Source organism: Acinonyx jubatus, chromosome A3, assembly GCF_027475565.1.
Source record: "Acinonyx jubatus isolate Ajub_Pintada_27869175 chromosome A3, VMU_Ajub_asm_v1.0, whole genome shotgun sequence".
Lineage (NCBI taxonomy): Eukaryota > Metazoa > Chordata > Mammalia > Carnivora > Felidae > Acinonyx > Acinonyx jubatus.
Window position 1 is genome coordinate 84,902,673 of NC_069388.1, and position 26,176 is coordinate 84,928,848.

General features: G+C 41.3%; 1 protein-coding gene across 17 annotated transcripts in view; it reads right to left on the reverse strand.

Annotated features, from left to right (window-relative positions):
- AAK1 (AP2 associated kinase 1) overlaps positions 1 to 26,176 on the reverse strand; it is a 169,700-nt gene that overhangs the window by 22,978 nt on the left and 120,546 nt on the right. For 10 of the 17 annotated variants that reach the window (XM_053200718.1, XM_053200716.1, XM_053200713.1 and 7 more), the window contains 5 exons: positions 24,544 to 24,813; positions 20,071 to 20,303; positions 18,633 to 18,790; positions 16,563 to 16,667; positions 10,505 to 10,600 (listed from right to left, as the gene is read on the reverse strand). In XM_053200718.1, coding sequence (XP_053056693.1) covers positions 10,505 to 10,600; positions 16,563 to 16,667; positions 18,633 to 18,790; positions 20,071 to 20,303; positions 24,544 to 24,813 — 862 coding nt within the window. The remainder of the gene's footprint in view (positions 1 to 10,504; positions 10,601 to 16,562; positions 16,668 to 18,632; positions 18,791 to 20,070; positions 20,304 to 24,543; positions 24,814 to 26,176) is intronic. The other 7 variants (XM_053200719.1, XM_053200717.1, XM_053200715.1 and 4 more) reach the window with 2 other exon arrangements.

Below are 26,176 nucleotides of genomic sequence, written 5' to 3' on the forward strand. Positions count from 1 at the left end.
GTAAAACATTTTCGTCACCCCCCAAAATACCCTTGTGCCTTATTCTGGTCAGTGCCTTCCTTTTACCCACAGGCCCTGGCAACAACTGAACTGCTTTCTGTCCCTACAGCTTTGCCTTTTCTAGAATTTCCTATAAATGGAACCATGCAGTATGTCGTCTCTTCGGTCTGATGTCCTTGATTTAGCATAATGCTTCTGAGACTTCTCCCCGGTGTGGCATGTATCGGTAATTTGTTCTGTCTTATGCGGTAGGAGTGTTCCACTGTACGAACGTACCACATTTTATGCAATCATTCACCAGTTGATAAGACATTTGGTTGTTTCTAATAGTTTTTAGCTATTAAAAATAAAGCTGCCATAAACATATCCATAGAAGTATACGTTCATACCCCTTCCTTAGTTGTGAACATTTTTTTTGGACTTGCATTTAGAAATGGTTTATAACTCAGCAAGTGAATCAAAATATGCCTAAATTAACTTCAACCATCACTTATTGTCTGCCAACGGAGAGTGTGTGACAGGCTGGCACTCTTATCATTCTATGGTCAAATCTCATGAAATTCACGTACACGTGCAGATGGATTACTTTTGATGTCATTTGGCTAAGAAACAAAAGGACGTAAGAAGCCATCAGATTTGTCACACCTAATAACTTAATGTGTGATAAGTGCACACATTAAGATTCCTTCATGATTCTTTCAGCCTTGATCCATCAATAAATCTCTATTTACCTTCAACTTATTAATGGTAGAGCATTAACTTGAAACAAAATAATGAGTCGTAGAATCTTACAGAAAGAAGGGAATTAAGGTCTCAAACCTCCTTTTACTTGCAAGGAGGTTAAGGCCACATAAATTCTATAACTTGCCCAGTTAAAGCCTGTTGACATTTTTTTTTTCTATCACAGAAATACCATGCCATTAAGATAAAACTAAAATTAAAATGTTTGAGAAAAAAAAGTGACTTAAAGTTCAAGTATGTGTATATAACGTTTTAATGAATCTGCATTCTTCCAGGCTATCAGGAATCAAGTAAAGATGAAATTGATATTCGTTGAGTGACTGAAACTGAAATTTAGGTGATCTGTAATTTAAGGTGATCTGTAACTACACAGATGAAACAAAATAATGGATTTTAGTGTCTTGGCAAGGTAATTTGCTTTCGTCCACTTAATATACTGCCGAAAAAGATATTTTTATATGTGAGACCAATTTACCATCTTTGGAGTATAAGGCATGTAGGTTATCTTTGAATTAAATGACAATATGCTACATTGCTCATTTACACCTGATTTATATTGAAAAAAGGAAGGAAGGAAAAAAAACAAGTTTTCAACAGCAGGGAAAAAAACCCCAGGGTACTAACCAAGTATACCAGTGTAATCACATCAGCATTAATCTTGCATCGTGCATAACATTCTATTAGCAGACAAGATGTTAAAAATATCTGACAATTTTTAGCATATTGGCAAAAAGATGTTTCCCCAAAAAGTCCAAGTTTTGATTATTCTGAACACTAGCTTTTGTTTTATTCCCAAAAGAGCCTCTTTCACATACAGAAAAGTGATTATTTGCTTCTTTCACTTTCAGCACTCATATATTTGCAATCTTATGAAGCAACGGATAAAAAGCAATGACCCCAAATTACTTGCTTATCTTTCATACAGCAGTTTATCCAGGTGCAAAACCTTAGGCTAGCCACATTCAGAGTGTGAATTCTAGCCACTCCAGTGACTGGTTGTTACCGTGAGGCTATTCCTTTAACTTCTGTCATTACCTCAACTGTAAAATGGGAGATACCTCCCACCATCCTTCTGTATTGGTCACTCAAGTATCATCTCTTCTAAGCCTTTCCCTGTCCTCCCTGCCACATCAGGAAACTTCTGGAGCCCTCTGCACTCTCTTCTCTTGCAGCCCTTACAATGTGACTGAAGGCAGGGAAGGTATGTTATTAATCTCTGTATCCCCAGTTCTCGGTCTCCTCTCATACCCTATGTCACATGTCTGTGGCCTCACTGGGGAGGTGGGGAGAATGGGCGATCAGGTGGAAAGTCAGGTACCTCAGCAAGAATCGACTATTTTCATCAGCTGTTAGCAAAAAGCTGATGTGAGGGGCTAAAAAAGTGTGTGTGTGCATACATGTGTGCATGTGTTGTGTGGTGAGATAGAAGAGGGTGGGGATGGGCTAAGCTGCCAAATGTAGAGAGGCTTATCTTCTGACCAAACAGTAACATGCTATTCACATGGATGGTCTGTGATGACACTCGAATACTGGAATGTGGGAAGGAGGAGCAGGGACAGAGCAATAGCAGACAGAAAACTAGGAGTGGGAGCACAGAGCCACGGCCTAAGTAAGGTGGACAGCATGTACAAAACCAGTCTGTCCCACCCTCAGCACTACTGAAATGACAGAAGACTCTCAGTTACTCCGTGCGGGTGCCCAGGTGCCACCGGAACTACTGTCATCACTTTCATGTGCAGTTCAAGGTCAAACACTTTCATTCATTATTCACAAAACACCCTGGGTGTGGGAATACTGACAGAGTCGAGAAGAATGGACATAGACACTGTGAGAATGTGTGACTTGCCCAAAGTCATAGATGGGACATGGTAGAGCCTGCACTTGATTTCACGGTTTCCCTCACGTGCTGCCTACAGGGTCTGCCTGTCTCCATTGACACAGGAGAACAGGTCTTCACATAGACATGGTCCCATGCCCAACGGCCAAGTTATCAAAGACATGTTGGCCCTGGAAGGAGCCTCGGATCTTATTCAATTAGCCTTTTCATTTACAGATGAAGAAACTAGCTCCAGAAAGGTGAAGCCACCTGCCTGAGAGCTAACAGCGGGTCAGCCACAGAGCTAGCTAGGACCGTGGCCCAGACCTTCTACACACTAGAGATTCGGTCCTCTGGCTAAACTAAAGCTTTGGTTGCTTCAAAATGTAAAGCCATTAGAAGAAGTCACACCTCATGCTATTATGGCTCATTTTTGGTCACTGTAAATGAAGAACTTGAGAACAGGGTATCATGGGAGGCACGAGAAAGGCTACAGGAGGCTGAGAGTTTATAGCCAGAGCCTGCAGGCCTCACACGTGAATCGAGGGCCAGCCTTGATATCACTCGTGTTAGGACTTCTGTTTTATGAAGACACTCTGAGACTATGTGGCATGAAGGGGATGGGTGGGGGGGAGCAGTGCAGAGAAGAGAGTGGTAAATTTAGGAACGTGTGCAGGAAGCATTAAGATCCCAAACCTCAAACAAGTTCTCCACAGGCATTTTGCAACCTGTTGATATCTAATGGAGCCACAGATGCCTGGGATAACACTAGTGAGAATGGGTGAGATCCTAGGTTTTACTCAAATGCTTTGGTATGAGACCAGAAAAAGCAGAATTCCTTGAATAAAGTGAAATGTGAGAGGAGGCAGCATGGTCCACCAGACAGAAAGAAAAGGCACAAAGAGACAGAGACCTGGGCTCTGCACTAAGTTGCTGTGATACTTTGGGCAAACCATCATTGTTCTCTGGATCTAAGTTTTTCTTATTGATAATATGATAAGATGAAGATACACTTAAAGGTCCTATCCACCTCTAAAAGCCAATCGTCCAAGGGAAAAACAGGGAGCAGGAACTAACCAGCTACTTAGAAGACGGACTGCTTACAGAAGAAACTGGAGATCTGAACTGGCAGCGGCCGTGGGGAAGGACCCTTGGAGGGCACCGTGGCAGAATAGGCAGGAAGGAAGATGACTGCCCCAAGACAGCTGTTCAACACACAAACTCAGCCCAGACACCCATGGCCAGGGGAACAGGGTGAGAAGGTGGAGGAATATTTAAGCTAGATCCTCATTTGAAAAAAGAATGGATGTCTTAAAAAAAAAGCAAAGGGAAAAAAAAAAACAGAAACCAAGAAACAGAATCTTTAAATTTTTTTTTAATGTTTATTTATTTTTGGCAGAGAGAGACAGAGAGAGAGACAGAGCGTGAGGGGGGAGGGGCAGAGAGAGAGGGGGACACAGAATCCGAAGCAGGCTCCAGGCTCTGAGCTGTCAGCACAGAGCCCAACACGGGGCTCGAACTCACAGACAGCGAGATCATGAGCCTGACCGATTAGCCACACAGGTGCCTCGCAGACTCTTAACTATAGAGAACAAACTGATAGTTCCCAGAGGGGAGGTGGGTGAACTAGGTGATGGGGATTAAGGAGTCCACTTGTGATAAGCACCGGGTGACGGAACTGTGGAATCATGATATTGTACGTGTGAAACTAATGTAACACTGTATGCTAACTATACTGGAATTTAAAATAAAATTACATTTAGAAAAAAGGAAAAAACACATGTTTCTTGTTTGATCCCTTATTACAAAAGTAATACATGTTTATTGTGGAAACTTGGGAAATACGGAGAAAACAAAGGGTAAAAGTAAAAACGACCCATAATCTCACTTCGAGAGATACCCGCTATTAACAGTTTTTAGAGAATACCCCTCCAATCTTTTCCTCTAAATTCTGATTGTTTGATAAATATTTCAGCATACCCATATTTTCTCAGAATAGTATTTTAGGAAAGAAAAGAGAAAGTAAACGATTAGGATCTGAGTGTAGTCCATTTTATTACACGTTCATCAAGCCCGAGGTGGTGGGGTCTTCACTCTTTACCAAGCTAATGGCAGAGGTTATGGCATCCCATTGTTTCATAATTGGCTCTCCTTGGATTCATCATAATGATGAACTTTAAAATATATATCTATATTGTTGGTAATTTCTATCTCTTCTTTTATGAAGAATATCTACTCATATTTTTCTGTTGGTGGTATTTCTTATCACATCCCCATTACTATACTCAGTTCTTCCTCAAGTTTCTAGGGTTCCCAAATAAGAATGAGTCAGGTTAAGAGCATGGAGTTGGGCTGAAATCATGGTGAAAGGACCGAGAAGATGGACCCATGAAGCAAAGTGGGCACAGAGTGAGTTAGCCCGGCCAATGGAAGCTGAGAATGCTTTTAAAGGAGAGTGTTGCTAGTACTTTGAAAAATTAAGAGTGGACTTAGAAAAAGGATCTTTTGAGCACCTTCCTCTCTCCTCTCAAGCATAATAAGTCAAGTGGCATTGGGGACTAGGGAAGAGAGGAAAAGGTAGGAATCAGTCCACTCCAAAGTCTTCTCTTAGGTTTCTTTCAAGACTTACTGAAAGTATCAACCACAAAGCAAGAAGGTAATAAATCCTTCATAAAAGCATCTAAGGTTAGATAATCAAAACTGCTTCCTGATGGGAGACTGGAATATAGTACAAGTTGTGAGCTTTCTCTCTTTCCAAACATCAAAAGAGAGGATAGGTATCTATTTAGAGGCAAAAAAGGTTAAGGGTTTGCTCAAGAGCCATTCCAGGCCTAATGAGGAATTTGACCACGAACAGTAAAGCAGGTTGATCTAATGAACAGGAAAAGCCTGATGCCAGCCCCCATCAGAAAAGATGATTTGGCTGCTACAGCTTTGTGGCTTCGGAAATTTACATCTTGTCTGAAGTCTTGTGATGAGAGATGCTGTTTTTAAAATGCAGTCACTCTAAATAGTTCCTATCATTGAGAAACTAGACACTAAACTGTCTGTAACATCTGCAAGATGGAAGCAAAAGTCAGCCACCATGCCCCATTCCAGGTTCATTTTAGGGAACTGAATCTGCGGAAAGAGAAACTTTCCAGAGCAAAGACACATAGGTGATCAACCTTGGACTTTTCAATATCATGAAATAGCAGTTGGAAGTGAAGAATATGCCAGGAAGATAGCTCTGAGAGAATGCTTATCTTCACAACAAACCACTAAGAAAACACAGCTTCTCCTGTGGACTTTTTGAGAGATGATGAACTACCATAAACCAGGAGGTACATTTTTAAAAAGCTGTTGATTCTAGGAAGTGGCACTTATGAGGCAACCAATGCCTGCTTGCTGAGTCTTGTGGAACACTGATGTTGAGAAGTCAGCATTAAGGAGCTGCTATGAAAATCTTTTCCTCAAACTCTAGTGCTCTGCCCGTAGGGATGTAAAAAGATGTAGTCGCTATGGAAAAGAATATGGTGGTTCCTCAAAAAGTAAAAACTAGAATTACCATAGGACCTGGCAATTCCATATCCAGATATATACCCAAAAGAATCTCGGGTCTTGAAGAGACATTTGCATACCCATGCTCATGGGAGCATTTTCACAATAACCCAAGAGAAGCAACCCAAGTGGCCAACAAAAGAGGAATGGATAAACAGAATGTGGTACACATATACAATGGAATGTTATTCAGCCTTCAAAAGGAAGGAAATTCTGATATATTCTTCAACATGGATGAACCTTGAGGACATTATGTTAAGTGAAATAAGCCAGTCACAAAAAGACAAATACTGTATGATTCTACCTATACAAGGTATCTAGAGTAGTCAAATTCAGAGAGGAAGAAAGCAGAATGTGGTTGCCAGGGGCTGCAGGGGGGGGAGGAAGGAGAGTTACAGGTGGAGAGTTTCAGTTTTGTGAGATTAAAACAGTTCCGTGGATGGATGATGATGGTTGCAAAACAATGTGAAGACTAAATGCCACTGAACCGTCCACTTTAAAATGGTAAATTTTGTGTTATGTGTATTTTACCAGTTTAAAAAAACAAAAGATTAAATCCTTCAGCCAATTTTCAGAGAAAATTCCCCATTCTCTTCTACTGTATTTTAAATTTGGTACTACCTATAGCTTATCTAACACAAAGAGAAGGAAAAATAAACACACAGCATATGAGCATCAGTGAAATACTTTGAGACTCACCAGAGCTAGGCTTCATTTGGCAGCTCTGTGAGCACACAAATGCTCATGGCTGTGATTTTTTTTAATGCCAGATTTTCTAAGAAAATGTGTTTTATGATGCTTTGGAAAATAGAAATGGTCCTAAAAAAAATAAAACCCAAACAAATCCAATTACCCAATGCCCCTTTACCCACAGTTTAATAATCATTGTATCAAGGAAGTCTATTTCAATGGCTCTCAGTTGTGCAAAGGTCAAAGGTTATAAAGCAAGTTTAATTTCTGTAAGAGAAAAACATTATTGTCTAAGACTTTTCATAACTAGGACTGCCCCATGGGGAATAAGGGCTCAGAACCAAAGTCTACAACATTTCCTATCTTTATACTAATTTAAAGTTTACAGAGCAATTCCAAATACATGCTTCCATCTGGCCCTCACAAGCCACTCCATGAGGTAGGTTTTAAAATAGTTTTAATTTTGAGGAGAAGAACACAGAGTTTAAGTGATTTGATCAAAATCACCAAGCCACGATATGGGTAGAGCCCAGGTCTGAAAAGTTCAAGCCCACTTTTGTATTTCCCTAAACCTTAATTTTAGCTTTGCAGTCGAAGGCTTTATTGACCCCCAGACAGGGAGGTTTCACTGGCTGGGGCCTGGGGCCATTAAAAGGAATGTGTGCAGCAGCACAGTCCCAACAGCACCAGTGTCTCACTTTCTCACCCGGAACATGAGATTATTACTTGACAAACCTACCAGTCCGTCTTCTTTGTAGAATCAGAGGAAATTACATGGGAGGGCATTTTAAAAGCATCAAATAAAATGTTAAGTCATTAAAAGGCAGAGAGTGGTCAGGAGACGAAGATTTCATGACTCTTTTATCATCAGGAAGGTAGAGTGTGGAGGGAAGCATGTATGCAAAACAAACAGCCCTAAAAGTGTGACTGGTACCCACGGTGGTCTGGAAGTAGTGACAAACTGGGTGTTTTAGGGGGGCAGGGAGAGGGGAGAAAAACTTGCAGTTTGTTGAGGTCCCAGAGCCCTACACTCTCAGGCCTCGCCTCAGACATTTCAAGATGCTAAGGAAGGAGGTAGGGTAATCCCATCCATATCCTATCGATATCCTTGGATTAAAAGGCTACAGAATTGAATGGTGTTACAGGCAGAACATTACAGTACATACATTAATCAGACACAGCTGCAAGACACCATGCTCAGCCCAGATTCTGGGGGGCTCGACAAAGGGCTGGAGGTGAAGAATCTTCTAAACCTAGCTACTGCTTTCACTCCAGGGTTTGTGGGCTGTACCTTCATTTATTCACCCTCCGAGAGTGGGTGAGAGGCCTGGCTGGGAGTTGGCAGAGGCCCAGGTAGAAAACTATGAAGCCAGTAGTCTGGTGTTTGGGAGTTGGGGACACAAATGGAGAGCAATGGGGCTGCCATAGCCTTTCAGCCTCAGGTTTTACTTTGTTCATTCATGCAATCTGCAAATATTCATAGAGTACCAATCTACCCGCCAGTGTTCTTAGCACTGGCAAAGCAGTGCTGGATCAGACAGCAAGGTCGCTCCTTCAGGACACTGACATCCTGGTGGGGAAAGACAGATAATGGACCAATGAAAACAATGTCATGACAAATGCTATGAAGAAAAAAGCCAGGAAGTGTGACTGAGAGTGCTGTGGGATCACGACAGGCCTGAGAAGATAGCATTTAAGCTGAGACCCAAATGTCAGATGATAAGAAGGAACAGATATAGAGAAAAAGCTTTCCAGGCAGAGTATCAGCACGTGCAAAGGCCCTGAAGTGGGAACAAGCTGAGACTGTTGGAAGAAGGACTAAAGAAAAGAATATTATGAGCTCAGGTTAGAGGGGTGGTCAGAGAGCTAATAAGATTAGTTAGGGCCTTTTAGGTCTTGGTAAAAAGTCTGGATTTTACTCCCAGTGATATGGAAATTCATGGGAGCACAAAGGAGTGACATATCTAATTTATGTTTTCAGATGAGTCTGGTCTGACAGATCATAAAACAAATAAGATACCCCTGTAATTCTCAATTAGAATATTCCATTAATAGATCTCTTATTAAAATCCAAGAGGAGTCATGGCTTAATTGGTATGAAAGTGTATACCAGTATCACTTTAGCAGGAATCTACCAGAAAAAGAGAAATATGGAGGATCAGGAGACAGGAAAGATAACAATGTAGAAGGCAGGATGGCAGCCGGCTACCTATGGTGCCTCCCAGGCTTATCTTTACAACTCATCTCTACAACTGGGAGTTGATATCCTGAGCCACCTTACGTCTGTGCCTGGCTCGTCACCCCGATCCAGAGGGCACCTGTGACAGTTGTGGGGGACAGCTACCTGCCTGTGGGCCCTCATCTTCCGGCCTGTGCCAAGAGGTGTCCCTTCCAGCGTCTGCAGCCCACGGGCCATCTGGGAAAGAGCAAGGCAAGAGCCTGAGGGGTATCAAAGGGAAAATGCCTCGATAACCCCTTTTCTTTGTCTGATCCCATGACTGCCACAACAGGGAGGAAAAAGAGGCCAGTGGGCTCCAGCCTGAGTTCACAGCCCATACCTTTCTAGCTTGAAAATGGCTTGTCTAGGTACTGCCCAGCATGCCTGAATGATACAACAGAGAAAAGGACCTCTACTTGATTCCTTCTTCCCTTTCCTTTAACTATCCTATACTGAATCATTTCTCAGCGACCTTAGGTATTTTTGACCTACATCCAGCTCCAGCAAGCTATGAAGTTACACAATACTACTTGATCAAGGCAAGTTTTTGCCTCCCCTCAGGAGGGTCAACAGATTGCCTAAAGAAATAAAAACTGTCATGGTACCCTTGCTGCAGTCTGTCTTAGTACATAGATGATACAAACGTCACAATCATTTCCAATCTTGAATCAATCAAATACCTTTAACATTCTGGGAGAGAAGAAGAACCAAGCAGATCCTATTAGTTTAAAACCGAGAGAATAGGCAAAGGTAAGAATAAGAAGAAAAACTACCAGAAACAAAATGACTGCTAGATGCTTCTAAAGAGTTGGATCTATTCAAAAAGACTGGTAGAGAAAAGAAAGGGTGGCTTCTGTGTCTCACATCATGCTCCCCACCCCCACCCCTAAAAGGATGGGGAAGAGAGTAGGGAGAGAAATCACTGGCAGTCATGAAATGCTAGTATCCAATTGGCAAGTATCCAATTATTGTTTCAAAAGCTATCTCAACCAGAACACACTAACAATTTCTTCCTTTTTTAGACTGCTCACTTAAAAATCAGATATGGTAGACCTAAAGCGATACTCGAACTCATGCAGTCCAAATTACTTCACTGATGAAGAGTCAAGTCCAGAAGGTTTTCAGATAGGTGAAGGGCCAGGAAGGGAACCTGGGTCTCCTGACTCATATTCCCTTTAACTTTTATTATGTATTTTTATTTAGAAAATAAAAGCCCATTATAGGAAAATCAGTACCGGCCAGGAAATTATCATATAACCACCATTGGCATTTTGTTCCTTCTATCACATGCTTACAGGTCCCCCTCGACATGTTACAATCATATTAGACTAATGTTCTTTCCAATACACAGGCCCTCCCATTACCAAAAAATATACAATAGAACCTATTAATAGGCCTTGGAATTCACATCCTTTTCATGGAGTGTTTAAACAACTCTCAAGAAACCCTGGAACACAAGAATCAACCTGCTTAGGCTCAGAGCAGCTCTGTTTACCTACCTGGTGCATCAGGTACTTGAAGAGGGATAAAAGGATCAGATACACTTAGAAGTGGGAGGCTAGAGTCCACAGTCTGCCCACCCTTCCTTTTTTCAGCTGGAGTGGGTTGGAGGGGAAGAAAGGGTCAAGGAGAGAAAAAAAAAAAGAGAAAAGCAGAACAGATCAAGTAAATCTAGATGAATTTAGCATCTATTAACCCAACAGCTCAAATTGCAGAGTAAATCTAAACTTAGAGGCAGAAGAAAGATGGATGAGCGGATATAATCCAGGGGAAAGGCAAAATATGTATGAGATACATAATCCAGTCCTTGCAACATACTCAAAGATGTAATTAATGATAAAACTAGTACTATATTCATACCCCTGAAATTCTACTTCTTCTTTGTGTGGAAGCCTATGGTGGTCTCTTCCAGAATTCCTGTAGCGATTATTATCCATATCACACATTTTGGCATATAAACAACCACTGCCTGTTTTGTAATCTAGCACATATGTATACATACTTCCAACGTGCCCTTTACCCTCTTGAGGTCATGGTGTCACCAAATGTCTAGGCATGCTAGGCAGAAAGACAGAAAGAAACAGAAATAGACTTCCTGCCTGTTGCAAGCCCTAACCTCTGGACTACATCTAACATTTATTGACATTTATTCTGTATCTGGCAAACTCACAGATTTATTGCAATCTATACACTGTATGGGATATCAGGGCTTAAAGGGATCTTAGGATTTTCTAGCACAATTTTCTTCCTTTACAGAAAAGAAAACGAAGCCCAGAAGTTAAAAGACTAGCCAGAGGTCTATCAGCAAACCCAGGATCAGAACACAGGTTTGCTGCTTTCTACTTTACTATTCTTTACGCTGCATTTTAATATTCAGTTTGCTCAGTAATTAAAATCTCTATAGAGTGGGTTTTTTAAAACTTTTTATTTTCAAATAATTATGAAATCATAGGAAATTGCTGTACATAGAGTCCTGGGAACCTTCTTCAACCAGTTTCCTTCCATGGTGAGATCTTTTACAACTGTAGGACAAAATCGCTGACCTTGTTACAATATTGTTAACTAATTTTATTCAGTTTTCACATACACTCGTCTGGGTGTGTATAGTTCTTTGCAATTAGACTCTATGTATAGATTAGCATAGGCACCACCACAACGATATAGAATTGTTCCATCAAACAAAAGGACCTCCTTGTTGTTCTCCTTTATAGTCACACACTCCTTATTCCAGTCCCTACCTCTTGGAATTCATTAATCTGTTCTCAATCTCTATAATTTTGTCATTTTGAGAAGGTTATTAAAGTGGGTTTTTAAGTTGCTTTAAAGGTAGATGGAGGAAGACAGGGATAAAATCACTGCTCTTAAAATCTCTAAAAATTGTTTTAAACGAGACGAAATATATTAAAAGAAAAAAAAACAAATTATATAACTGGATACATTCATCTTCAAAAAAAGTATATATGTGTAGAAATAAAATTATGGACACAAATATTGTAAAATGTCAGCAATGTTCTCCTCTTGGAGTGGGATTGTGAGTTCTTTTATCTTGCTTCTTTGGGCTTTTAGTCATTTTTCCAAAATTACACTAACAAATGTATATAACTTAACAGAAAAATATGTTAAATAAAGAGGCACAATGTCAAGTTCCAGATGTCTGTTGCAACATATGGACACAGTTCATCAACATTTTTGCAGCTTTTACCATAAAAAATGTTTAAAATAACCCTTCTGCCATCCTCCCTGACTTATGAAATTTCCTGTTTATTTCCTTCCTTGTTGATCAGATGGTTTAAAATCAGTGAACAGTCTGAGCTTGGTTAGAAAACTCGCAGAAAATGGTGCTATCCTATATTTCATACAAATGAGGACATATTAATTTCTGGGGTTTAGATATAATTTTCTTTCTTTAAAAATTTTCTTTTAACATTTATTTATTTTTGAACGACAGACAGAGCATGAGCAGGGGAGGGGCAGAGAGAGAGGGAGACACAGAATCCGAAGCAGGCTCCAGGCTCTGAGCTGTCAGCACAGAGCCCGACGCGGGGCTCGAACTCACAAACCATGAGATCATGACCTGAGTTGAAGTTGTGTGCTTAACTGACTGAACCACCCAGGAGCCCCTATAATTTTCCTTCTTGTGTAAAGAATGAAAAGCGTCACAAACACAAAAAGTTTATACCACAGACGAGAAAGAAGGAAAAATACCACATGTTCATTTAAAAAGACTGGATAAGATGAAAAAAATATGAAGATGTTTTATAATGTTTGTAAAAAGCTTAGTGTCACTGATTTACAAAGGTTCTTGAGATATGGTTATGACTACAGCTGCTGGACTGGGCTGTTCGGGTTCAGATCTCTATCCTGTCATTCTCCAGTTGTGACCTTGGGCAGGTCACTTTAATTTCCCATGGGCTGTTTTAAGGGTCACCTGAGATAATGCATAAAAAAGCACTTAACCAGTGGGCTTATTAGCACGTAGCAAGTGCTCAGTACATTTTCGCTGCTGTTACTGTCATAATTCTACTCAAATGTGTTTAAGGTGTTTAAGTCCCTCAAGAAAAATATGGCCATTTATAGACTACAAAGTAAGCATAAAGGGGAAGAAGACGCTACAACAAAAATAAAAACTGTTTTAAAAACAGTTCATACAGGGGCACCTGAGTGGCTCAGTCGGTTGAGCGACCACTTCGGCTCAGGCCAAGATCTTGAGGTTTGTAAGTTTGAGCCCCGCGTCGGGCTCTGTGCTGACAGCTCAGAGCCTGGAGCCTGCTTCTGATTCTGTGTCTACCTCTCTCTCTGCCCCTCCCCCACTCATGCTCTGTCTCAGAAATAAATAAACATTAAAAAAAAATTTAAAAAACCAGTTCATACAGACAAATGAACAACAAAACAAACAACAAAACGTGATAAGTAGGAATCAAAGGCACTGAAACTGGGAGCAGATGGGAAATGTGTAGGGGTCTCTGCCATTAACAGTGGTAAATCCAAGCTCCTATCCTTTGGCAAAAAGTAGCTTTTCATTCATTCAACAATCTGTACGGAACCAAACACTATACTAAATGCTAGGATTCAACAGCAAAGAAGACTTTCCTAAAGCTTACTTATTCCATGACCCCCTTTCTGGGGAAACTATATTCTACCCAGTACCATAGCTGGACATTATTGTGATGCTTTATCCCAAGGACAACAGTCAATGCTTCATACATTTGGTACATTTAGGCAACTGTGTGGCATATCAAACTTTAAGCACTTTAAACCAGATCAAATTATCAGTGCATTTAAAAATCACACAGGCAAGGGGCGCCTGGGTGGCTCAGTCAATTAAGTGTCCGACTTCAGCTCAGGTCATGATCTCATGGTCCGTGGGTTCAAGCCCCACATCGGGCTCTGTGCTGACAGCTCAGAGCCTGGAGCCTGCTTCAGATTGTGTCTCCCTTTCTCTCTGCCCTCTCCCTCTCATGCTCTCTGTCTCTCTCTCTCAAAAATAAATAAACATTAAAAAAAAAAAATCACACAGGCAAGAGAACAAAGCTGAAAATGGAAAATAACACAAAGAATTTTAACTATTTAATATTAAAAAGCACATCCCCCAAAGAAGTCCAGTGTGATTCCAAAATAATAACATAAGAATATCATCTGAAGGCTTACAGGAGATGGTTAAAACTCCAGTTTTTTTTCCGACGAGGGAAACACACCTATTAGAAAGCACTCTCAATAATCAGTTTAATCTTCAAAGGTCAGGGTGGGGTAGGCAATTAAAGAGAGGAGAAAAGAGAATATTGAAATATCTGTGGAGAAGTCTTCCTGCAGATTATAATTAGTCTCTCTCCCCACTCTCACGCTGGTTGAAAATCACTGCTATGGTGGGAGAAAAACTCTAAACACTTTTATTATATTTTTAAAAATTTTACTAGATGTTCCTTTTAATACTGGCAAAGCAAACCTAAGAAAAACAGGGATCTGTAATCAAAAAAAATAAAAGTTAAAGAATTAGAAGACAGAAAAACGGTAGATTTTATAAATCTAAGAGCTGTCTCTAAAAGATACTAAAACAGCAAAATCTCTACTAAAGTTACTAAGAAAAAGAGAAACACAAATACATACAATTAAAATTGATGTATACAAATATTATAAAAGGTTTAAATGCACTATCTTATTTTACTTAAAAAAATTTAAACCTGCAGATGATTTTTAAAAAAGATATTAGTAAATTTGCCTCATTCTGTGGCAGGAAACTTGAGAGAGGAACTTCTGGAGCCAGAGGGTTGGTGTCCCAGCTCTGTCACATCCTAGCTCTGTGACCCTGGAAAAGAGACTAGACTGCTCAGTTACCTCAACTGTGACTAATGTAGAGATGGTGTTGAGGGTCAGAAGAGATAATAGGGTTGTTGAGAGGGTCAGATGAGAGGATACTTGTGTAGGACAAATGACAGGCTGGGGAAAATGTTTACAATATAGGACATACGAAGAGCTCTTACAAATTAATAAGAACAAAATGAACACAGGACCAAAAAAAAAAAAAAAAAAAGAAGAGAAAAAAAGGCAAAGGACATGAACAATACATGTCCCAGAAGAATACTGTCCTCTGTGTACAGCCTCTGAACTGGGCTGGGTGAGGAAATGGCAGAAAAATTACTCTCATTCACTATTGATCAAAATAAAATTTGTACAGCGTTCCCAGAGGCCAATTTAAAAGCAGGTACCAAAGCCTTAAAAGACACATATCTTCTGATTGAATAAATAATCTCCTACAAGTTATCTTAAAGAAACTGTAAAGGATATTATGTAATGACAGCCAAAGTTCCAATAAGAAATGTATACATGAAGTTAGAAAAACTACTGCACACCTAAAGAAAGCAGGAAGAAAGAAAGAATATATAAGGTTAAAATCAGAAATTAATCCATACAACTAAAATGATCAATTTCAGAAGTATATCACATTCCATATGTACACAGAATATATATATACACATATACATATATACATACATATGTACATACATACACATACATATACATACATATACATATATATACACACACGTACACTCAAAACCTCACACCTGCCGCTGAGGGAAATATAATAGTAAAACACTGAAAGCAAATTAATGTTTAAAAAAGAGGTTACTTGGTTAAATACATTAGGACAAATGCATATGAAGCAATTTAATGCAGATCTTTTTAAAATTTAAGAGCTTCTTTAATGATGTGGGAAATGTGCCAGATTTAGTAAGTGAGAAAATTTGGTTTTAAAATAGGACTATAAAGATGTACATTAGAGTCTTAAGCTGAGGTTAAAAACTGTGTACAAAATTGTGGTCATGTATTTTCATGAAGGAGAAGATCTATAACTTTCATTAGATTCACAAGATATCTGTGACCCTAAAAATGTCAAATGCCACTAACAGGAACCAAAATGGTATCCCTGAGCTGTTTCTCAGTGGTGAGATTATGGGCATTTTAACTTTCTTCCCTATGCTTTTCTATAAATATTACTTTTATATAATAAATATGTATCATTTTTTTAATTTTTAAGAAATGTTAATCGAAGTATAGTTTACCATGTATAAATTCTGTTAATAAAGGAGAAAATTAATTTTTTACTATTGCTTCTTTAATTTAAAAAAGGCCTAATTTTTTAAAAAAGATATCTCCCTCTCCCCATAAACACACACACATGCACAAAAACACAGCTCAGTAGAGTCTTGGATACAGGATAGAACATCTAATTCTTAGAATTCTTCAAGTCATTCCACAGAACCTAAATAACTAACCTAAAAGAGATTAACAGAATGATGTTCTTAAATTTAGAAATATTTGCTTAAAGTATGTATGTGAACCAAAGAGAACAAATCCTGTATATTACTGACATATCATCCTGTCATTTGAATTCAAGTGATTCCAGATTTTTTTTTTCCCCGATCTTTAATATTGGAAATCTTCTGAATAAAAGAAAACATAAGTTAACACCAAGATTTGGGGCTCACTGGTGTGCCAGAGTTATCTGTGGAGGTTAACAACGGTAAGGCCTGTGTTTCACACGTTTGCTATACTAACCTGTTCCAGCAGAAAATGAGGGAGTGGCAAAGGCATCACCTTGAGTTGGTTGAAAGCCTGGGATCAAACTCTCAGCTGAGCCTCCAAGCTTCTCAGGATGTTTGCCTGGAGAGACAAAATACCACTCAGTTCATTCCAGCAAAATCCCATGATGTGCACATACATGCAGGAGATGAAGGGCACCTTCTGAAGTGACTTCTAGACTTTTTTTTACTGCATTATGGCAACACCTCAGCTATTCAAAGGTCTCTGTCTAGTCACTGCAATAACGGAGACAACAGTGAGAAAAGGAGGGAAGTTTTAAGAATCAAAGATCGCACATTGGTTTTGCAAGGCAAAAAAGAGTTCTGGAGATTGGATGCACGACAGTGAGTATGTAACTAACACTACTGAACTGTACAGTTAACAATGGTTAAGAAGCTAATGTTTATGTTGTGTATATTTATCATCACTAAAAATTTTTTCAAATAAATAAGTAAAAAGCCACAAAAGAGATGGCTGGAGTGAAAGCCCGAAGGTTCAAGCACCTTACTCAGAGCAGGATGCCTCCAGTCCTTATTCCAAATCCATTTATTTTTATGTAATTCTAATGAGTTTGCCAATCTGTTTTCTGTGGTGGAAACAGTTCAGGAGTGGACATGAGAAGGGGGCGTGGGGGAAACGGTGGGACTGAGACGTCACAAGGGACAGGAACAATGGTAGCAGTTCCATGTGACAGAAGAGAGACAGGAAATTATTAAAAATAGACACAAGAATTTTAAAACCTAGGAGTCTCTTTTTTTTAATGTTTACTTATTTTGAGAGAGAGAGAGAGAGAGAAAGAGAGAGAGCATGAGCGGGGGAAGGTCAGAGAGAGAGGGAAACACAGAATCTGAAGGTTCCAGGCTCTGAGCTGTCAGCACAGAGCCTGACATAGGGCTCGAACCCACAAACCACGAGATCATCACCTGAGCCGAGGTCAGATGGTTAACCAACTGAGCCACCCAGGCAGCCCTAAGTTTGGCAGTCTTTTAATCAAGTGCAAAAATACTAGAGTTTTCAATAGCCCATGAAGGTATTTCTGTTATTCTAGAACAATAACTGGTATACATAACAATGAAATAATTTGACAATGAGTTAGTTGTCTGTCAGAGTTAAATCCTATACCCTATTTTTGGCTTAAAAGGATAAGAAGGCGCACGTGGATGGCTCAGTTGGGTAAGCATCCAACTTTGGCTCAGGCCATGATCTCACCGTTCATGAGCTTGAGCCCCACATCGGACCATCTGCTGTCAGCTCAGAGCACACATCAGATCCCCCCTCTCTGCCCCTCTCCTACTTGTGCGTGCATTTGTGTGTGTGCTCTCAACCCAAAAATAAATAAATAAACTACAAAAAAATAAATAAATAAAAGGATAAGAAAGTAATACAAATTTTTTAAAGATATCTATAAAATAATAGCTAAAGTTAAAATGTCTGGTCAAAGTCCGTATCATTCACTCGGTTCTGATCATTCCTTTACCCTGTGCTCTTGTCTAATGCTGAGGTACTCTTCTCGAAGGATTTTCCCAACGTGCTGTTGTTTTCCCAAAGTGCATGTTGCATGCCTGTGTGTGTATCTGTGTCCTGCCTTCCAAAACAGACTGTGGGTTTTTGAGAGTAGAAATGGTGCCTTCCATTCATTTGATTGCCTTTTCGCAGTCAGAATTCTAATCACGGTGAGAGATTCAATGTTCACGTGAGGGCAGCACACTCTCCTGGGTGAGCAGTAACAACTTTCTGTGACAATAAACACACGTAGGACGAGAAACCCATCACACTTGTCTGAGGAGTGACTGTGCTTGACACTACCATCCTGAGCTCTGCTACCAAATCCTTCCTAAAAGAGTCCCGCTCTCCATGGCCCTGCCTGCAACAGGCCAGGAGTTCCTGAGGATGGAAAGATGTCAGTGCCCTGGTAAACATACCAGTTTGCACACGTACTTCGAAATCAAGCCTTTGAGGGAAAGAAAGAGCCAACCCTCCATTTTCACAGGCATGCCCCTCTGGAGCTAGGGTTTTAAGAATCACAGAAAGACACCAATCGCTCACCTTCCCCCAGCTTGGCAAAGTCCTTGTTCAGTAGTTCTTCAGCGGTGAGTTTGGAGAAATTGTCGTCATCGAAGGGATTCCATGTAGAACCTTCTGAAGCATTATAAACATTTTGCTGGGAGGTCCGAGGAGAGCCTGATGGAGTGGTGGTTGCAGACCTAGGTAGGTTCCCACCCCCACGAAATGAAAAAGTTGAAAAAGCGTCAATCTGCTTTCTCTGTTTCAGATCAATTTGTTTTCTAGGTCCAACCATTTTTAGCAAGCGCTTTCTCCAGCAATCGGACACTTTCCACAGATACTTTTCTCACTGTGTGAAATAAATATCTCCCGTTCCTTCATGATCATTTATCTCCCGCTACTTCTTTCATCTCTTGCTTAGATTTTTGGTCTCATCTGCAAGTCCTTTCAATCCAGAATCCCAAAGCAACCTGTTCTTAGGCTTGTGCCTCCTATGGCACCCACTGTAACATCCACAATAACTGACCCCAGAGGGGCCAGGACTGGTGTCTTTTCAGGTGCATCCCATCTGTCAGGATCTAGCCCGCAGAGAATGAAGGGCCACCATGAGTGGTCATCATCACAGTTAAAGGGAAACAAAGACGGTTATCACTATCTTGTGGTATCATTACCTAATTTTCTTCTAAAGTCTCTCTTGAGACTTTGCATTTAATTAATGACTTAAAGATTTTTAACATTAGAGTGCATGATTCCAAGAAAGCTGAGGGTCTGAAATTGCATTTACCTAGCGAGCACTCATTGCTATCTACTTTATTTCAGGCACAAAGCCAGTCACTGGATTTACAAAGGTTAAGACATGGTCCTTGTCTTGGAGGAATTTACAGGCTAGGTCAGCTGGATATACAAACAAATAATGATGATACAATGTGATGCATGCTCAAAAAAGGTTGAGACAAGCTTATATATGATACCAAGGGGTCAAAGAAAAGGTCATCTCTGCATGGATCTTGATGAAAAAAATAAGTATTTCCTAGGTGGACAAGGAGGGTAGTGGCAGTCTGGGGAGAGGGCACAGGATGAACAAAGTGCTCGCGATGATGGAGAGTGACAAGTCCACCAATGTGATACAACAGCCTTTGGTCTGTTAACCAATGAGTTCAGATATAACCCACAGGCAATGGGGAGCCAAATGAGAGAGTTTCAGCATGGAGATTTGATCAGACTACAAGCTTAAAAAATACTCTGTGGAACATGAAATGGGTGAGAGAATAGAAACAGTCAAGCAAATGTGAAATTATTCCTTAAGATCAGTATGGTCTACGTACTACAGGCAAATTCAGTTTCTTAACAAACACAGACACCTACCATTATATGTACATCTACACACATCGACAACGCAGATGCCAAGAATTACACAGCCCTGGCACACAGCAGCCCCGGCCCACAGCAGTAAGAAAGATAAAGAGGAAGCACCGCATACTTGGACTTATTGAGGCTGGCCTCAGCTGCAGCTGCCTGGAGCAGCTGGGTTGATTTGCTGGCAGGGACCCCGAAGACCGCACTATGGGTTACGTCACTGAGAATCCGCCTGTGCCCAGCACGCTGGGTCTTGGGGGATGATGGAGGAGTGAGAGATCCGAGTTTCTGTCCCTGGACGGCAGGAGGTGGGGTTGTTTGAACCTTTGGCTGTTGTCTTACTGGGGCTTGAATCTGCTAGGAAGAAAAATGACAAGTGTTCCCCACCCCCCCCAAAAAAAAGTGGGGGGGGGAGGAAAAACAAATAAACAGACAAGCATCATAAAAAATGCCACATGAGAGCTACTATGGGATTCAAATGGCTGAATTTACCAATAACAACCAGAAAGAAAGAAACCCAGTTTTTGACAATCTGAGCTTTAACTCTGGGACTGATACCAACATGCTATTTATCTGATGCTTCTATGTAAATTTCAGTGTTCATCAGCAATGATATCCAGACTAATCATGCATACAGTCCAGAGCATAAGACTGCAGAAGCTATTTCTAACTCCAAAAATCGAGAATGTATCCTACAGGACCACTTTCAGCTTCCAAGGTCACAAAGGAACTCATTCAGAATGCCTCCAAAGAGCGTGCATGTTTTAAACAATCTACCACCATGGTCAGAAGCCAATGATGGCACACCTCCCACTAAAACACATTTGAGCTGAATAATTCCTGCTAAGAGACCCCCGACTCTGATACAGCTCAGACTACTGGTTAGGAATAAGTTAGGATTCCACTGTGATTCATAAATGGTAGTGCTTTTTTTGTTCATTTTGTTCTTAAGCCTCTTTATTTCATTGATAAGGTGGGTCTATTTCTATTCTGTGCCTCCCCTGAGAAAATGTGTACAGCATCGGGGTAGTGGGGTTAACCTGTTCCACCCTTCAGTTTGGAAAAGGCACTGAAGAATCAGGTAGATAATATTAGTAAGAAATAAAAAATTTGAAAAGCGCTTGATGATAACTGATCTAATAACACAAGGAGTCTTGAGATTTGGGCCATTTTCAGGAGGCCGAACAAACCATCACCACAGAAAAGCCAATAGGAACATCTTTGTGGCCACTTGGTTACACTTGAAGCCTAAGTCACAATCTACAAAGTGCTATTATCATTAAGAGGAACAAAAAATAGTATTAACAAGGCCACCTAACCCTTTAATTTTGTCAGTCCAGAGACAGAATTATTTAGAATCTTGAAGGCCCCAGGTATTTCACTATCACTTCCCTCTGGTCCCTCATCTCAGATTAAGATGCCCCGTCCATGCTATAGCTCAGTTTTCACATTCTGTGTCTTCGAAGGTAGGTCCTGAGAGAGAAAGGGAACCAGAGGGTCCAGCTACTTGGGTCAGGATGCTGAGCAGCCCGGGACTTTCTGTCCTTATGTTGATTCAGAGTCTGAATTTTACTGAGGTAGGTGATGTGCACGTTTGAGTACACAATCACCCACCAATTGAATGGATGACAATATAAAGCTCAAACATCAGTCAAATGAAGGTCAGAGGGTAAAGCAGCTGAGGCACCTCTGAGGGAGCAGAATGCCCTGTAAAGACCAGAGCTCTGGCTCCAAAACTTCCTTCAGGGGTTCAGGATGTGCCTGCAACAGCCAACCTTAAGCCAGTACCCACGGAGACCAGAATGGCTTTACAAACAGAACTGGATTAGCTTATTTTTTGGAGGTTAAGATAATTCATTACTTTGAGAAAGGTATACTTAACTGTTGAGTCTCTTTATTTTGAAGAGTCCACACTCCCTGGAGAACACTGTCCCTTCCTCTTACCTATCCCTGTATGCAGCACACTGAAGAACAGAGCTTCTATCGTCAGGACACCTTACCTATCACAGCAATCTATGAATACAAAATGACTCCAACCCATTCAGCTACTCCTCCCAACAACCATGTCAGGCAGACAGGTTTTTTTGTTTTGTTTTGTTTTATTTTGTTTTTTAATTTTAGAGAGTGCACAAGTGAGCGGGGGCGGGGGGGAGGGAGGGAGGGGGGGGAGAGAGAGAGAGAGAGAGAGAGAGAGAGAGAGAGAGAGAGAGAGAGAATCCTAAGCAGGCTCCACGCTCAGCACAGAGCCCAACACGGGGCTCAATCCCAGCTGCTCAGGAGCAACTGACTGAGCCACCCAAGCACTCCCAGGCAGAAAGTTTTATTGCCATTTCAAATCTAAGAATGTGAGAGTCAAAGGGACCTTGGAGAGCACAGATTCCAACTCCCACACTTCAAAGGAACCGAGGCCAAGGCACCCTAAGGCTATGTGCTTGCTTGTTCAAGGTCACAGGGTCACCTGGGGACAGAATCCTTGTCTCCCTACTAGGCTCAGGACTTTTTTCTTCACCATCACGTCTCCGCCAAAGATTAGGAAGCGGGAGGAGGAACACACAAACCACGGTGGAAGGGGAAGTAAAGCAGACTCAGACTCAGATGTCGGTCTTGCTAAAGATTTTTTTAAAGAACAAAATATGTAATTATACAAGGAGTACAGTCAGATCCAGGAACGCAAGAATATATACAAAAGGGGGAAAAACACTCCGACTTCCATTCCACAATTAGTACGGTATTCTAATACAACTCTTCTTATCTTCTTGGTATCTTATATTTAAGTCTCTTGTCAAGTACATACTTTCCCCACAATTTCAACATTACCTCATGAGTGCGTTCATACTGTTGTACAGACTTTATAACCATGATTTTTAATGGCTGCACAGTTGGGTTCTTGAACAATTAGGTGACTTCCATTCTTTTGGCTATTACTAATAAGACTGCAATAAAGTATCTCCGGTAGGCTGCCATTTTCCCTTTGCAGATTATTGCTTTAAGGTGGCTGCAGGGTATCTTTTACATGCACTCACTTGCTTCTCCAGGGAAGTCCTGCCAAGGGTCACTGGAGAAAGGCAAATTTGGGAAGCTCTCTGGCTCCTGGCTAGAAGCACGCTCTGCTCCCGTTCCTTCTTCGTCCCCTCAACAGAATACTCTCAAGCCAAGTGCTCAAAGTATGTTTTCAGCCAAGGAACATGGAGAAGGTTCATAATTTCATTCCCAAAAGAGGGACAGCAAGGGGGAACCTTATAAGAAGTGTAGTCAGTGGCTGTTGATCATTTCATCCCCCTGGATGAGCATCTTTGTTATTATCCTTGAACGCAGATCAGGATTCTTTGGTTCCTTCCCTTGCTCTGCTGTTGTCAGTCTGTGTGTCTTGAGTAATCCCTTGCTGGCCTGGGCCTAGTTTCCAATTCCGTTAAACAAGGGGATTAGACTAGACAATTAATATCTCAACTACCTACATCATATAATAATTTTTTAAAAACCCTTTTTCCATTAACAAAAGGAACTTTAGGTCTTGTTAAAAACACAGAGAGTGGTTGTCTACCACACGCCTGCAGGAAGACTGTGCTGTTTTAGAAACGAAGGTGTAAAGACACTGAACACACACTTAGCTGAGGCTCAAAGAAGACAATCTATTTACGGTACTGCTTCCTTTTGAAGGAATAAAGGTTTTTTTTGGTTTGAGACGGGCGACAAGACTCCATTAGAAACCAATCCTCAGAAAGATGACTTCTTACTTTTCTTTCATTTGTCTAGTAGCTGGACTTCCCTGGGAATAAGAGAGTAGCCGTGATACTCTATTGGCTGGATACATAAAGTGCCTTTTTTCTATCACCATGATATTTTCTTCACTGTCACTCAGAAATATGTGGGTACAGAATTAAGAGCACTTAGTAGAGGCCAAACACCATGTGCCTGCGAATGCCGAAGCTGTACAGATCAATCAGGAGAGGAGGCAGGGGTTCTGATGCTGTAGTCAGGCAGTCTCTAGAAGTGGACATGCCCAGTTTCTAGCATGACAAGGCAGCTCAAATAGTACTCAGATGCCTAGAGACCCAGAGGGTTAGGCCGCGGTCAACAGTCCCAGCAAGGAGGCCCCCGAAGGCGGCTGCACAGTAGACTTCAATGAGGTGGCTGGTAATGTCATCCAAGACAAAGAATAAATAAAGCACCCTCAGGACTCAGGGTAAAGCTGGGAGCCCACACCAACCTCCAGAGATTGAAAAGGCCACGATGGCCAAACTGGCCCTCGAAGGGAAAGGGGTTAGCTCTAATCCTACCCAGGCCCTTGACTGCTCATCAGTGGCACTGATAGAGACAACATGCAACTCTTTCTGCCAGTCTAATTTTAGAATTACAAATAAAAATGTTCACTTCATCAGTGGCCTAGGATCATCTTTTTTAGAACCTCTATCTTCTACAGAATACTTCATCATGACCTTGGAAAATATCAAGAAAAAAAAATCAAATATTTGAACTATAAGAATGGGGAAGAGGCCCAGCCTAAACAGGGGCCCCGCCCCAGCCCCCCACCGGGTTTCCACCTTCTCACCCGCCCTCACTGTGTGCTCTTCTGCTCTGAGCCCTGGCTGGCTCTTACCGCTGGCTCCTGGGCCGGTGGTGGCTGTGGGGCTGCGGCCGGCTGTGTCTGGGGCTGCTGTGCTGCTGCCACAGCACTCTTCTGCTGCAAGGCGGCCTGCTGAGTCAGCAGCTGCTGCTGATGCAGGGTCGTGGCCAGCTGCTGCTGCTGCTGCTGCTGCTGTTGTTGCTGGTAGAAGTTCTGTATCAGCTGCTGTTGAGAGCCTCCTTGGGACACCACAGGGAACTGGGCAATTGCTGGTTGCTGGGCTGCTGGGTGTACTGCCTGAAACTAAGCAGGGGGAGCGGCAAGAAAGCGGGAGGTGAAGAAAGCCTGTCTCTGAACAATGTTCCACAAGACACAAATGTCTCAGTCACAACTAAGCCCAGTCCGAGGCCAAAGGCAAGGGTGGGCAGAAGTCTTTTAGCTTGGCCTGACAACTCACGAGGGGAACCTTGGGGCACCACAATGGACCCGGCGGCACCTTCCACTGCCAGGCTGCATCCACTGCACGGTGCTGCCTCCTGCACTGCACACTGGCTTCCGGGTGGGTTTCTACGGCGAGCCTGAGGGCTTCCATTTGACTGTGCAGCTTGTGACTCCCCATGCTGGAGTGTAACAGAAGCTAATAAATCATCTCCCAATCACAGAGGTAATCCCGCTTATAAAGGGATTTGGGAGCAGCCACGATCAAAATGCTTTGTGAACAGGATGAAGCAGTGATGACACCGAAAAGAATGACCTAAATCCTAGCCCAGCTAATAGAGTCCTTCCAAGCCCTTCTGAAAATTATGTCCCGACAGCTCTATCTTACTAACTCTTCCACCTTTAAACATTCAAAATGTTCAGTACACTCTACCACACTTACGGATATTTGATCTCACAATGAAAACTAATTCTCCCTGCCTCAGGATACAGATACTTCTTATCCATCCCTCTACTCTGCACTGCTAAGCACTGTGTGCTACACACACACACGCGCGCGCACACACACACACACACACACACACACACAGAGTAAGCATACACGCACAGAGGTCAAACAAGGGCCTACTGGTTAACAAAAGTCAAGATCTTGTCTTTGAACTTCCCAAACACTGTTACTTAGTTGTAGAGTTAACTGAGAGGACACTGTTTGCCTCCTGGGGCAAAGGTAAAGGGTTAGCAAAGAAGCTGATGTCAATAAATAGCTGCCTGTTTATAACTGCAAAATGCTGGAAACAACCAAATGTTTATCAACAGGGGACTGGTTGAATAAACCATGCTATGTGTCTTTAAAAGGGAATACTCTCAAGTTGTAAACAGGAATGAGGGCTCTCTCTCTCTATTACGGGATGGAGCGGACAGAATTCTGTAGATTTAACTTTGAAATTGTTACTGTTTTATATTTTAATGAAACAAAATTAAACCAAAATTCAGCAATAACTATAAATCAAAAGCAAGATGAAACAAATAAACCTGTGTATCAAATTTATAGCCAAACTCTGCAGAAAATAATGAGCTAAACATTCTAAGAATGAAAAAGGCAAAGAAATCTTAATACCATGGATTCATGGTGTATATTCTATTAACAGAACAAAACGAACAAAATACATTTCCCAAGTATCCACTGAAAAGGCTTAAAAACAATAACCAACCTATTAGCAAATGAATA